At 35.7% G+C, this 11455-nt stretch overlaps 1 protein-coding gene across 1 annotated transcript in view; it reads left to right on the top strand.

Annotated features, from left to right (window-relative positions):
* The first annotated feature begins 388 nt into the window (after window positions 1-388).
* The window catches only part of C5 (complement C5), a 50426-nt gene continuing 39359 nt past the window's right edge, over window positions 389-11455 (top strand). Inside the window, exons 1-7 of the mRNA XM_081803511.1 lie at window positions 389-446; window positions 1515-1712; window positions 3326-3416; window positions 4854-4927; window positions 5647-5786; window positions 8925-9152; window positions 10597-10657. Of these exons, the coding sequence (XP_081659637.1) occupies window positions 419-446; window positions 1515-1712; window positions 3326-3416; window positions 4854-4927; window positions 5647-5786; window positions 8925-9152; window positions 10597-10657 (820 nt within the window). The 5' untranslated portion in view covers window positions 389-418. The remainder of the gene's footprint in view (window positions 447-1514; window positions 1713-3325; window positions 3417-4853; window positions 4928-5646; window positions 5787-8924; window positions 9153-10596; window positions 10658-11455) is intronic.

Below are 11455 nucleotides of genomic sequence, written 5' to 3'. Positions count from 1 at the left end.
CCCTATCTAGCTGAATTCCTGGGACCAGACGAAATTTAGGTCTCCTACTCCTCCACCATCTTGCTCCTCCCCCAAATTTTGCTTACTTTAAATGCTTATATATTTCTCTCTAATCAGTGGATCAAAAGCATTGTAGGATTTAGAACCAAACTCAAATCAAACAAGTCAAACTGGTTAGATGACACTAGATCGTGAGCTCCTCTAAGCTAAAACAATTCATATTAAGATGTGTGGTGCACCATGCCTAATCGAAAACAGGATCTCAGGATTTGTTGAATAAAATGAATGACTTGTAAATGTTTTAAATACTTGAATAATTTCATGGAATTTTCCTTCTTGATATTTTATCTCCTTTTTCCCTTCTTTGTTTTGTTTTTTAACAGATAAGCCTTGTAAAGAAATTCTCAGGCCAAAACGAATGCTGCAAAAGAAAATAGCAGAGGAAGGTACTCTAAAATTTCATGTGTTTGTGTAAAGGTTATGATCCTATTATTCAAAAGCTGGAGAGAACTAATCATTGTCTAATTTCCCCTAATCCAAATAGAATGGATGAAAAGAAAGATATGTACAGATGTCTAGCTCACCTCTTTCAGAAAGATTAATCCAAATAAATCCAATACTTCATTTGCTATAACCTCAATCTGAAGAAAATAAGTATTATTTCTATCTCTAAAATCTAAAAGATTAACTTTTATTTGTTACAAATACTTCCTCTCTACAGACTTCATTTGGCAACTAAAATTATATTCTTCCATTTTATTCTTACAAAATCTGTGATTTGATTAACTTTGAAATGTACCTGGAAACCTGTTTCTTCCATTTCATATATTTAACAGCGAATAGTATTTTGGATTATTCTTTAGGAAATCAATCTAATAGAAATTATTTTTAAACAATTATTTAAATAGAAATATGATCATTGACAGTGTTAAAATAGGAAGAACGTTGAAATGGAAGTCAGTCACCTGAGTTCAACTAATAATCACGCTTCAAGTAATAATAATTCCTTCCCCCATCCATATATGAGTTATTTTAATTTTAACCTTTGTTCTAAGTTCTAATGAAATGAAAAAGGAAGACGCGGAGTAATTTGAGCACTTCTCATGAAGGATGATGCCACTAGTGATGGTCTACAAACCATGTCACATAAGAAAAGTTTTTAAAAACAGGATCTGTAGCTTCAAGAAGGAAACACTTGTATAGTGGTGATACCTATCTTCAAATATTTGAAGGCTTCTCAGTTAACTTATTTTACTCAAAGGGTGCTGAACCCAAGGTGCCCGTTTCAGAAGTTAGTATTTAGCTTAGTCACAAGAAGCTCTTTAACCATTTAGTGTGAATGAGAATGATCTACCTGGTGAGGCCACATTCTCCCCATGCCTAGAGCGGCTGGTCATTCACCTAGCAGTGGCTGTTGTGGGGCAGTAGAAACCAGGTACCCCTCGAGGTCCCTCCTGAGGCAGGGGTGTCATGACTCTGCATAATCAGGGACACTTGCATCATTACCATTTCAGTGGCTAAATACAAACATGCCATATTGAAGAAATGTTGCTATGATGGAGCCTTTCTTAACTACGATGAGACCTGTGAGAAGCGCGCTGCCCGGATTAAGGTAGGACACAGATGCGTCAAGATCTTCAAGGACTGTTGTAACATCGCCAGCCAGCACCGTTCTAAAGAGTACCGTAAAGACATCCAGTTGGGAAGGCTGCGTAAGTTTGACATTTTCTATCAGAATTCTGCCCCGTTTGGGGAATCTTGGGTAATTCTGCGCTGCTAAGAAAGGGCAGTTTTCATGCTTTATTTACAGTTGAAATTAGAAAAGATGACTTGTAAATGCCCATCAGAAGGAAATCAGTTATCATTTTTGGCAATCAAAAGAGGTACATATAGTATAGAGCAGAGCACAGGAGCCCGTAGTCAAGACCCCAGGGCAAATTTAAAGCCAGCTCATTCTATAAACTTAAATAACTATATATCCTCTCTGAGCCTTAGTCTCATTTTTCAAGCAAGAAGCTTGGGCTACATGATCTCCAGTATGCCTTTGAGTTCTAGAATTCTATGGTTCTGTGATATTACAATCATTAAAAATTTTGTTTATGCCTATACTGATCAAATATAGCCAAAGATTTCTAAACTTAGCACAAGGTTAAGTGTACTTACATAGAAGATGAAATCTTATTTCCGTTGCAACCATAAAATATGTTTTCAGAATTTATAGACCTCTCATTAAGAGGTTTTCAGAATTTTTAGGACTTTCATTCATTTATGTACAGTCAAAACAAAATGAACAAAAGGAGAATGACGGCTCCTGTTTCAGAATCTGATCATTTGTCTTAACAGTATGTCTTTAAATATCGTCCATCTAAGTGGATATATTTCTGTAAACATAAATTTTTGTGGCCATTTATCCAAACTGTGTTATTATATATATTTAGGTTGTTTTCAATTTTTTGCTTATTACAAGAAGCACTTTCACAAACATTCTAGTACATACATTTTTCATTGTCCTATTTTTCATCTGATTTGGCTTCCGCTGCATGGAACTGAGTCTCTGCTACTCCCTCCCTCCTCTCTGGTACTCTGCTCTGCCCCTTGTTCTAGAAAGCCTGGCCTCCCAAAACTCCCATAGGTGTTGCAACTCTGCAGGGGTTTGCATGGGTTTCTCTCCCTGCTCTGCAGCCTGCAAACTGCCTCCAGACAGCAAACCTGGACAATTCCAGGGTTCACCTAACTTGTCTCCGTTCTCTCAGGAATCATAGCCCTGGGTCACTTATGCTGTAATGTCTGAAAACTGTTGTTTTATATAATGCAACTGTTTTTTAAGTTTGTTTTTTTTTAAATTTTTGTTTGTTTTTAGTGTGTGTGTGTGTGTGTGTGTGTGTGTGTGTGTGTTTAAGACAGAAGAGTAACCCCTATCAGTGCCTCTTGGACAGAAGCAGAAATTCTGTCCGTTTATATTAAGGGAATTATAAATAAATTTCCTTTAGGTAAACCTCCCTTATTTTATAACATAAATGCAATTACTGTAATCATAAGAATGCAAATAACTTTATAGATTGATCAGAATCTTTTATCATCTTAGGAACACTAAGCATTTAGCAATTTAAGAAACAAGTCATTAAAGTTATTTTTATGCTTTATTCGCTTTGTCAGTACCAAGGCCTTGAAAGTTCTATTTTGAAATCACTAAACAAAATGTTTCATTGACCTTTTAGAAACTACTCAAGTTACAGATTAATGTCCATGCTTTAAAATTTGGCTCTAAGTAAAATTTGTGTTGTTTTTTCATAATCACACATACTCCTCCGCCCCCCGCCCGCAGATATAAAGACCCTGTTACCAGTAACCAAGCCAGAAATAAGGAGCTATTTTCCAGAAAGCTGGTTATGGGAAGTTCATCATGTCTCCAGAAGGTATTATACTTCCTCAACATTCCTCTGAAAAATGTGGGAAAATGCAAATATTATAGCCAAAAATCTGGAAACTACCCAGTTCCCAATAGTTTATTTAAGAGTTAAGACAGTATTACCATTTGATCAAATTTTTTGTTATTTGCTTCACTTTTTTTTTAATGTGTGCTTGCTCTAGTAACTAGTTCTAGGGTAAGATTAACTAACTCTTGGTGAGGAAGGGTTCTATTGCATTTAATTTCATTCTACCTCAGTAAGTCTATGCTGAACACAAATGTGTGCTATATGCTATAGTAAGCAGCCATTTTCATCCTGAAATAGCTATACTGTAAAATAAATATTGATTAATAAGAAGAAAGGTTCTTTTCTTGTTATTCAACACATTTTTATGGAATGCCTACTCTGTCCCAGGCACTGAAAACAGTGATGAACAGTGCTGAGTCCCTGAGCATCACCCTTCCCTGGGGACTCAAAACATCGACTTCGAGGCGCAGTGTAAGCCCTGAGGCCCAAGCCCACCATCAGTCTTAAAATGGGTCTCCTCGTCTCTACTCTTGTCCTCTCTAGTCCTTCCTCCACAGTGTTGTCCATTTCAGCTGGCATTGCCCCTTGGCTAGCACTTCCTCTGGTTAGCCTTCCCACCGCTCTCCCCAACCCTACCAGTGACTGGATTAATTAGCCCTCCCAACTAGCCCTGTTGCATGTAACATACACCTTTATAATGGCCTGTTTACCTGCCTGTCTTCCACATTAAAATGATACTTCCAGGACAAAGACTAAATTCAGATTACTGCTTTATATTCAGGACCTGGCATAGAGTCCAGCTTGTAGAGGCACTCAAATAAATGTGTTGAATCAATGCACACTGCCTCTGAACTTTTTTAAATGCTTTATTGGTACAGCTATTATAGCGAATTGCAATTTATTTCTTTAACTGCTTCTACTAGACTATAAACTACTTGAGAACAGCACTGTATCTTGTAAGTGCTGTGTACTCAGTGCTGTGCCTGACACAAAGGTGGTGGACAATAGCTGTTTGTTGAATGAAATAAATAGATAGATAAGCTTAATCTTAATCAGAAATTTTTAGTTATGTTGACTTTGTTATGAGCCATGTTAAGATGCATGACTTTGCTGCCCTATTTTAGAACATACCCCACAATAAATACCTTTTTGTATGTTTTGAATTTGTGGTGTTTCAAAGGCATCTTTCTGAATTTGAACTCTCTTCATACAAGTGAAATATTTAAAAACATGCAACATGTAGGAGAGTTAATGAATATATTTTTCTTGCTTGATTTTTCCTTAATACCTGATGTATTTTTGCTTTGTTGTGATTTTTTTCTTTCTTCTAAAGTAGTATGAAGCAAAAATTCTGTTAGTGAATGCTGGCAAGTTGGGCTAATCACTGTATTTGAATATTAACATTTTAACTTTCAGAAGCCAATTGCAATTTGTGCTACCTGATTCTCTAACTACCTGGGAAATTCAAGGTGTTGGCATTTCAGATAGTGGTAAGCGAACTTAAGTTATATACTCATTTCAGGAGTGATTTGATTAGCAAAATGTAGTTTTTTTGTCATAATCTATATAGTTCACCCAGGACTTAAGTGGTGTCATTTGTTAAATATCCTTCTTAATGTATTACAAAAAGACTTGGATATGCCCATATCTTTGACCATATTAATTTGTTCTTCTGCTCTTCTATTAGCCATCATTTTATCAATGCTGATGTCAAGTCCCCATTTTCCTTTATTTTTCTCAGTGACTGGGAGCTTGAGTAGAGTTAGAAATAAATGTATGACTTCTCTCCTGGGCGAATGCCCTTTTGTGGCGATTTAGTACAGATACTTTATTAATAACATCAGAGTTGGTTTTGTTTGTTTGCTAATTTTTATTTAAAATCTTGGTTTCCACAATCAAAATTTTATACCCATTAAATAGAGTCAATAATGAATATCTAAAAAGGGATTTGGTACTTAAGGTGATAAACATTCTCATGCCTTGGGTAGAATTAAATCTCTGTTAGACAAATGAAGCTTTCTATTAATACCAATTATTATGGAAATACAGATCAATGAGTAGAAAATTCAAGGACATGATAGTGCAGAGAAGAACATGATATAATATTCCTTTTTCCTTGAAGCAAAGCAAATCTGAGACACAGTAGTACTAATAAGGCATTGTGGAATTCCCTAATATGCCTCTACTTTGCTTTCACTTTGGACTGAAGGTATATGTGTTGCTGATACTCTCAAGGCACAGGTGTTCAAAGATGTCTTCCTGGAAATGAATATACCATATTCTGTTGTACGAGGGGAACAGATCCAATTGAAAGGAACTGTTTACAACTATAGGACATTTGATATACGGGTAAGTAGGTATTTATTATATGTTCAAATAAATGGAAAAAAGGAAGAATTCTCTGATTTTATAAGAATTCTATTAATGGAATTATCACATACACAAAAAACAAAAATTCAACTCAATGAAGGGATGAAGAAAGGAGGAAGACTTACGAACAAATTTTCTTATAACTCCAATTTAAAGAAGAATACAAGGGGCACCTGGGTGGCTCAGTTAGTTAAGCATCAAAACTCCAACCATGGCTCGACAACTTGCCTTCTTTTTGTCAGCACACGACTAAAGAGAATTATACAATAGGGTGACGGATTTCACTTGAAAATAATAGTCACAAAACTTTATATGGGAACTCAATGTGGTCCAAAAATCTAACTATATTTTTTGAAAAGCTCTAATTTCATTCTTAGAGATGAGTATTTCAGTGGTTTCCAAAAATTTTGCTTGCATACTCTCTAAATTTTGGGGGGGAAATATGTACCCCATTGGCACATTTTTAATTAGCATCTAGAATTTTTCATCATAACTATAATTTTGGGAATATTTAAATATTAATGTTTTTTCAATGAAATGGTTATAACAAACTTTAAATGTATACAGCAGAATCTAAACACCATAACATTCCATTAAAAAATGCCCAAATAAACTGTTATTAACAACAGATTAGATATCAATTCCTTTTTCTCTGTGAACACATATTCCCATTTCACTCTCCTAATGTTATATATTTTATGCTTGAATGTTTTCCACTGAACACCCTCATACTTTGATTCAACAAAAATATGTAGATATATTGAAATTGAAATGTTTTTGAATTCTCTAAGACTCTCAGTGTCAAGTAATTGCTTGTGGATTTAGTTAAAATTATGTAAGCATTTTGATACATATTGTCCTCAAGTTGTAAATTAATGTAAGGGAAACCGACCTGCCTACAATGCTGAATCTTTTACATCTCTTTGTCCTTTTGCTTTATTCATTAGGTCAGTGGCCAGCTATTGCCCATGGGCCCAAACTGACCTGCTGCATCTTGTGGCCTGTACTCTAAGAATGGTTTTTACATTTTTTTTTAAAGATTGAAGGAAAGAAGAAATTTTCATGGTGCATGAAAATTATATGAAATTCAAATTTCAGTGTCCACAAATAAAGTGTACTGCCATACTTACCTGTGTAGGTATCATCCATGGCAAAGTTGAGGAGTTGTTACACAAACCACTAAAGTGACGCTTTCATTGCTCAGAGTGCTGCCTGTTGCAATAACACAGTTGTAACTCAACAGGCTTTTAAGTGACATGCGTCTCACTGCACTGCCACATTTTGTTTAATTTTTAAATTATCAGTGCATTTTCATTGTATCAAAATAAGAAACAAGAACATCTGTGGTATCTCAGGGTTAGTCCCTATTAATTCTTTCCTCAAGTATAGGTCACATTTTCTTATTTCTTCTTATCTAGTAATTTTGGATTGGACCTTGGACCTTATTAATGAAATGTTACAGTGACTCTGGGGTCGATCAAGTTCCTCTGAAGATCTTCCATTTTGGTTTGTGTGTTTTAGCAGGCAGTTGGCTGAGTTCAATCCCAAAACTCTGAAATCTCAGTTCTGTTCTATTAGCCTTGGTCTGGATGCGTGGAATCTGTGCTGTGTGTTGTTCAAGGATTGGCCAGGTTTAAGCAAAGTTTATATGCTGAACTTGGAACACCTTTACATTTCAGCTCTGGTGGCTGTTTCGTATTCTGTCCCCTGGTTCTTCAAGCCAATAAGATGACAGGTTCTGCCAGGGGTTTAGCACTCATCAAGGCACTACTGGGGCCTTCCCTCAGGTGAAAGGTGTAATCAACAGGAATCTCACCCAGTATCATTCTTTCCTTCCAGCTGCTGCCTTCTCTTCCACTCTCTAGTGCCTTTAGGTTGTGTGTGTGTGTGTGTGTGTGTAGTCGAGAGTTTATAGTTGTGTTTGCAGAATGGTTGTCCAACAGGATCTACTCGGCCATCACTAAAAGCAGAACTCCTGCTGTAGGCTTTTTAAATTGATATTCTATGTCTGAAAACTGAAGATATTCAGTTCTAAACATTCTTTTCTATTCCCAACTTACTAAGAATTTTTATAATGAATTTATGTGGAATTCTGTCAAACCACTCTTCTCCTTCCCTATCCTACCCCTGCTATCCTGGGGGAATGAATCATTGGCCTTGGGCAACCCAGTAGGCTTCTTTAACTCCTGCCCCACCCATGCAGGTTGTTGTGTTTCCCAGAAAGATAATTAAGAGGGAAAAAGAACATTCCATTTTTGAGAAATTCTTCAGATTAGTTGTTGAATGTTGGCATTCTTTCTTGTTTACCTGCTTGATTTATTCTGTATCTTACAATTTTATGCTTTGGGATATAGTTCTTAATTCTATCAGTTCACTAGATTTTGAAGTGAAGATGAAAAATATTCACTGTTTCAACCAGAAGTAGGTAGGTACTATTATTATTATCCCCATTACAAAGATGACGAAATGAACAGTTAAAGAGGTCATGTGACCTGATATTGTCCTACAGTAGGGGGCACAGCCAAGATTAGAACCTAGATCTTTCTGGAGCCCATGTTTGGTTGTAAAATGGGTCCAAGTGGGGAATTAATAAGCGACAAGATTAGAAAAATAGGGTGGGGACATATTGGGCAGGGCCTTGAATGCCAAGAGATGGCGTTCTCAGTCTTTCCTAAAATCATCATGTGTTGAGTACCAAAGGCTGAGCTAAAAGATACAAAGGGGAGTAAGACACGTAAAGTGCCTCAGCCTGGGGTTTCCACTGCCTAAGGTACAAGCATGTAAAGAGACCATGCAACAAATGGTATCATGACAACGTGAACAAAGAACCTGAGTAGCTTCACACCTGATTTAGAAGGTTATAATCTAAGGAAGGTAAGACATTTCAGAGCCGGGGCTGAACTTGCCAGACATCCCTTCACGTTGCTAAACTCTACAGCAACTTGTGTGTGTATGTTCGAAAATCTGAAATGAGCTTTATCCTCTGCCTTATAATCTAAGGAATTCTTTATCACTGTAAAAATCTCAGGGAGAGTTTGTATCCAGACGAAGAAGGTCAGGGCATACTTTCCTTATCATAAAGTGTTTTAATATAACTGTTCACTGGTAATATTTCAGTTCTGTGTTAAAATGTCTGCTGTGGAAGCAATCTGTACATCAGGAAGCCCAGCCATTGACCACCAGGGCAGCAGTCCCTCCAAATGTCTGTCCCAGAGAGTAGAAGGTTCCTCCAGTCATCTGGTGACCTTCACTGTGCTTCCCCTGGAAATTGGCCTCCACAACATCAACTTTTCACTGGAGACTTCAGTTGGAAAAGAAATCTTAGTAAAAACATTACGAGTGGTGGTAAGAAAAATACGCTTTTTTTCTGATTCTTTTTAAAAACACCTTTTTCATAGGTGAAGGTGAAGAGTATACTTAGCATGGTAAGTAGTGTATGGAAGTGTCAAGTCACTATGTTGTACACCTGAAACTAACAGAACACTGTGTATTGATTATAATGGAATTAAAATTTAAAAAAGGAAAGAAAGAGAAAGAACAATAACAAACACTTTTTTCATCCTGAAAAACAAGTTGTCAGCAGCTTATCATTAAGTAGATCAGAAAAAGAACACAGAGAAAAATAATATAAATGTAAATGTAACAAAATGCTAACATTTGAAGGAAACTGGGTAGAGGTTATCTCAGATTTATTTTTGTACTATTCTTATAACTTTTCTTTAAGTCTGACATTATGTTTTAAAAATTTAAATAAAACAATGGTACTTGCTTATTGTATATGTATATTGTATATGGAATAATGAAAAACCACAGAGAAGAAAATTAAAATCACCGATAACTCCCACACCCAAAGATATCCAACTGTGACAATTTGGTATATATATAGCCTTCCAAGTTTTTCCCCCTAACACATTCAAAAGGTGTGTCTTGAAATCAATGTGCCAGACATTAGGCAGGTACTGGATTTCCAACAATAGATAAGATACAGCCCATGCATTTACAGTTTAGAATTTATAGTCTAAAAAATGTCCCATTTACAAATGAGTAAACAGACTAAAAAAGGAAGAAAACTATCATTTATTAAGTACTATTTACCCACATAGGCCATTGAGTGTTTTCTTGTTATCTTACTAAGGTTAAGATTCTTGCCAAGAGGCACATGGCTAATTAATGACAGAACTGGGCCTTCTTAGGTCTTCATTCTCTGACCTCTGTTTTCAGCCATGAAATCACTTCAGTAGACATGTACTTACTTATTTTGTGTAAGGCATGTCCTGTGCATCCTTGCATGGTGGTTCCATGCACAGACTCTGGAGACAGGCTGCCTGGGTTTGAATCCTGGCTCCACCACTTCCTAGCAGTGTGACATTGGATAAGTTTCTTGATTTCTCTATGTGTTCTTTTCCTCATCTATCAAATGGGAGTAATAATAGTTTCTACTTCATAGAGTATTTTTTTAGGCTAAACGAGCTAATACATACAAAGCACTTAGATCAATTACCTGGCTTATAATAACTTCTATTTAAGTATTTGCTCTGGTTATTATGCAAGTAGCCAGAGAATCTTATTCTTGCATGTATGGATATAAATATTTACACATATTTTGCCTTTTAAAAAAAGAATTTTTCAATTAGAAAGTCTTCAAGTTGATCCAAGAATTCAGGTCACATAAATTTAATTATATTCTTGCGTCATTTGAATAGGCAGCTGAAATCCAGTGAACAAATTAAGGCTCCACTGAGGGAGTTAAATTTAATTATATTCTTGACAATGTTTTCTCCCTTTTTAGCCAGAAGGTGTCAAAAAGGAAAGTTATGCTGGTGTTACTCTGGACCCAAGGGGTATTTATGGTAGGCAAAATGATTTTGTATTTGTACGTCTTCTTTTGCTCTAGAAATTAAAGTGTCTAGGTAACCTGAAACACTGTTTTTCAAAATGTCAGTTGTCTGGAATAAGAAATATCCACTTCTTAGTTCACTGACATTCTTAATAGCATGTGTTGTATTGTAACCTGGATGGGTTTAGAACAAAGAAAAAGAATTCCATTAATTTTAAGTGCAAAGCATTGAAATAGTAATAATTGCATGACTTCTCTGCAATAGTAGTCATTTTCTATCCATCACAATAATAATTTATAATATTTTCTTATAGAACCATCAATCCCAAAGAACACCTAAGAAAAAGTCATTTCCATACTTCTTTAACACGCAGTATTTAAAAACACAATAATGCTGATTAGTCACTTAACTAACCCATTCCTCATTGTTCCTGCTTCCCTGCTTTTATCCTTCAATAAAGATATTCTGAATCTTCTCACAGTTAGAATTTTGCGAATATCCAAGCATTTAATCAAGGCCCATACATGTATATATATGCGAAATTTAGAATGTGTTCAACTAACAATTCTTTTCAACAACAAAAAAAGATAGCCTGCCATAGTTCTTATTAAATGGTTAAAACTTACCTTATTATTGCATTGAATAATTTTTCTTTGTTTTCAGTGATATAGCAATGAGGAAAAAAGTTTACTTATAAATCAAGACCATTATACTCAGAGAGCCATTTCCTCTGGGCAAGCAAAGAATTCAGACCTTTACCTTTAAATCAGCTGAGTATCCTAAGTTAAGGATGACTTCAACAGAGTAACA

Source organism: Leptonychotes weddellii, chromosome 14, assembly GCF_054177405.1.
Source record: "Leptonychotes weddellii isolate Sample4059 chromosome 14, ASM5417740v2, whole genome shotgun sequence".
Lineage (NCBI taxonomy): Eukaryota > Metazoa > Chordata > Mammalia > Carnivora > Phocidae > Leptonychotes > Leptonychotes weddellii.
Note: the sequence above shows the minus strand (reverse complement) of the source record. Positions and strands in the feature narration are given on the sequence as shown.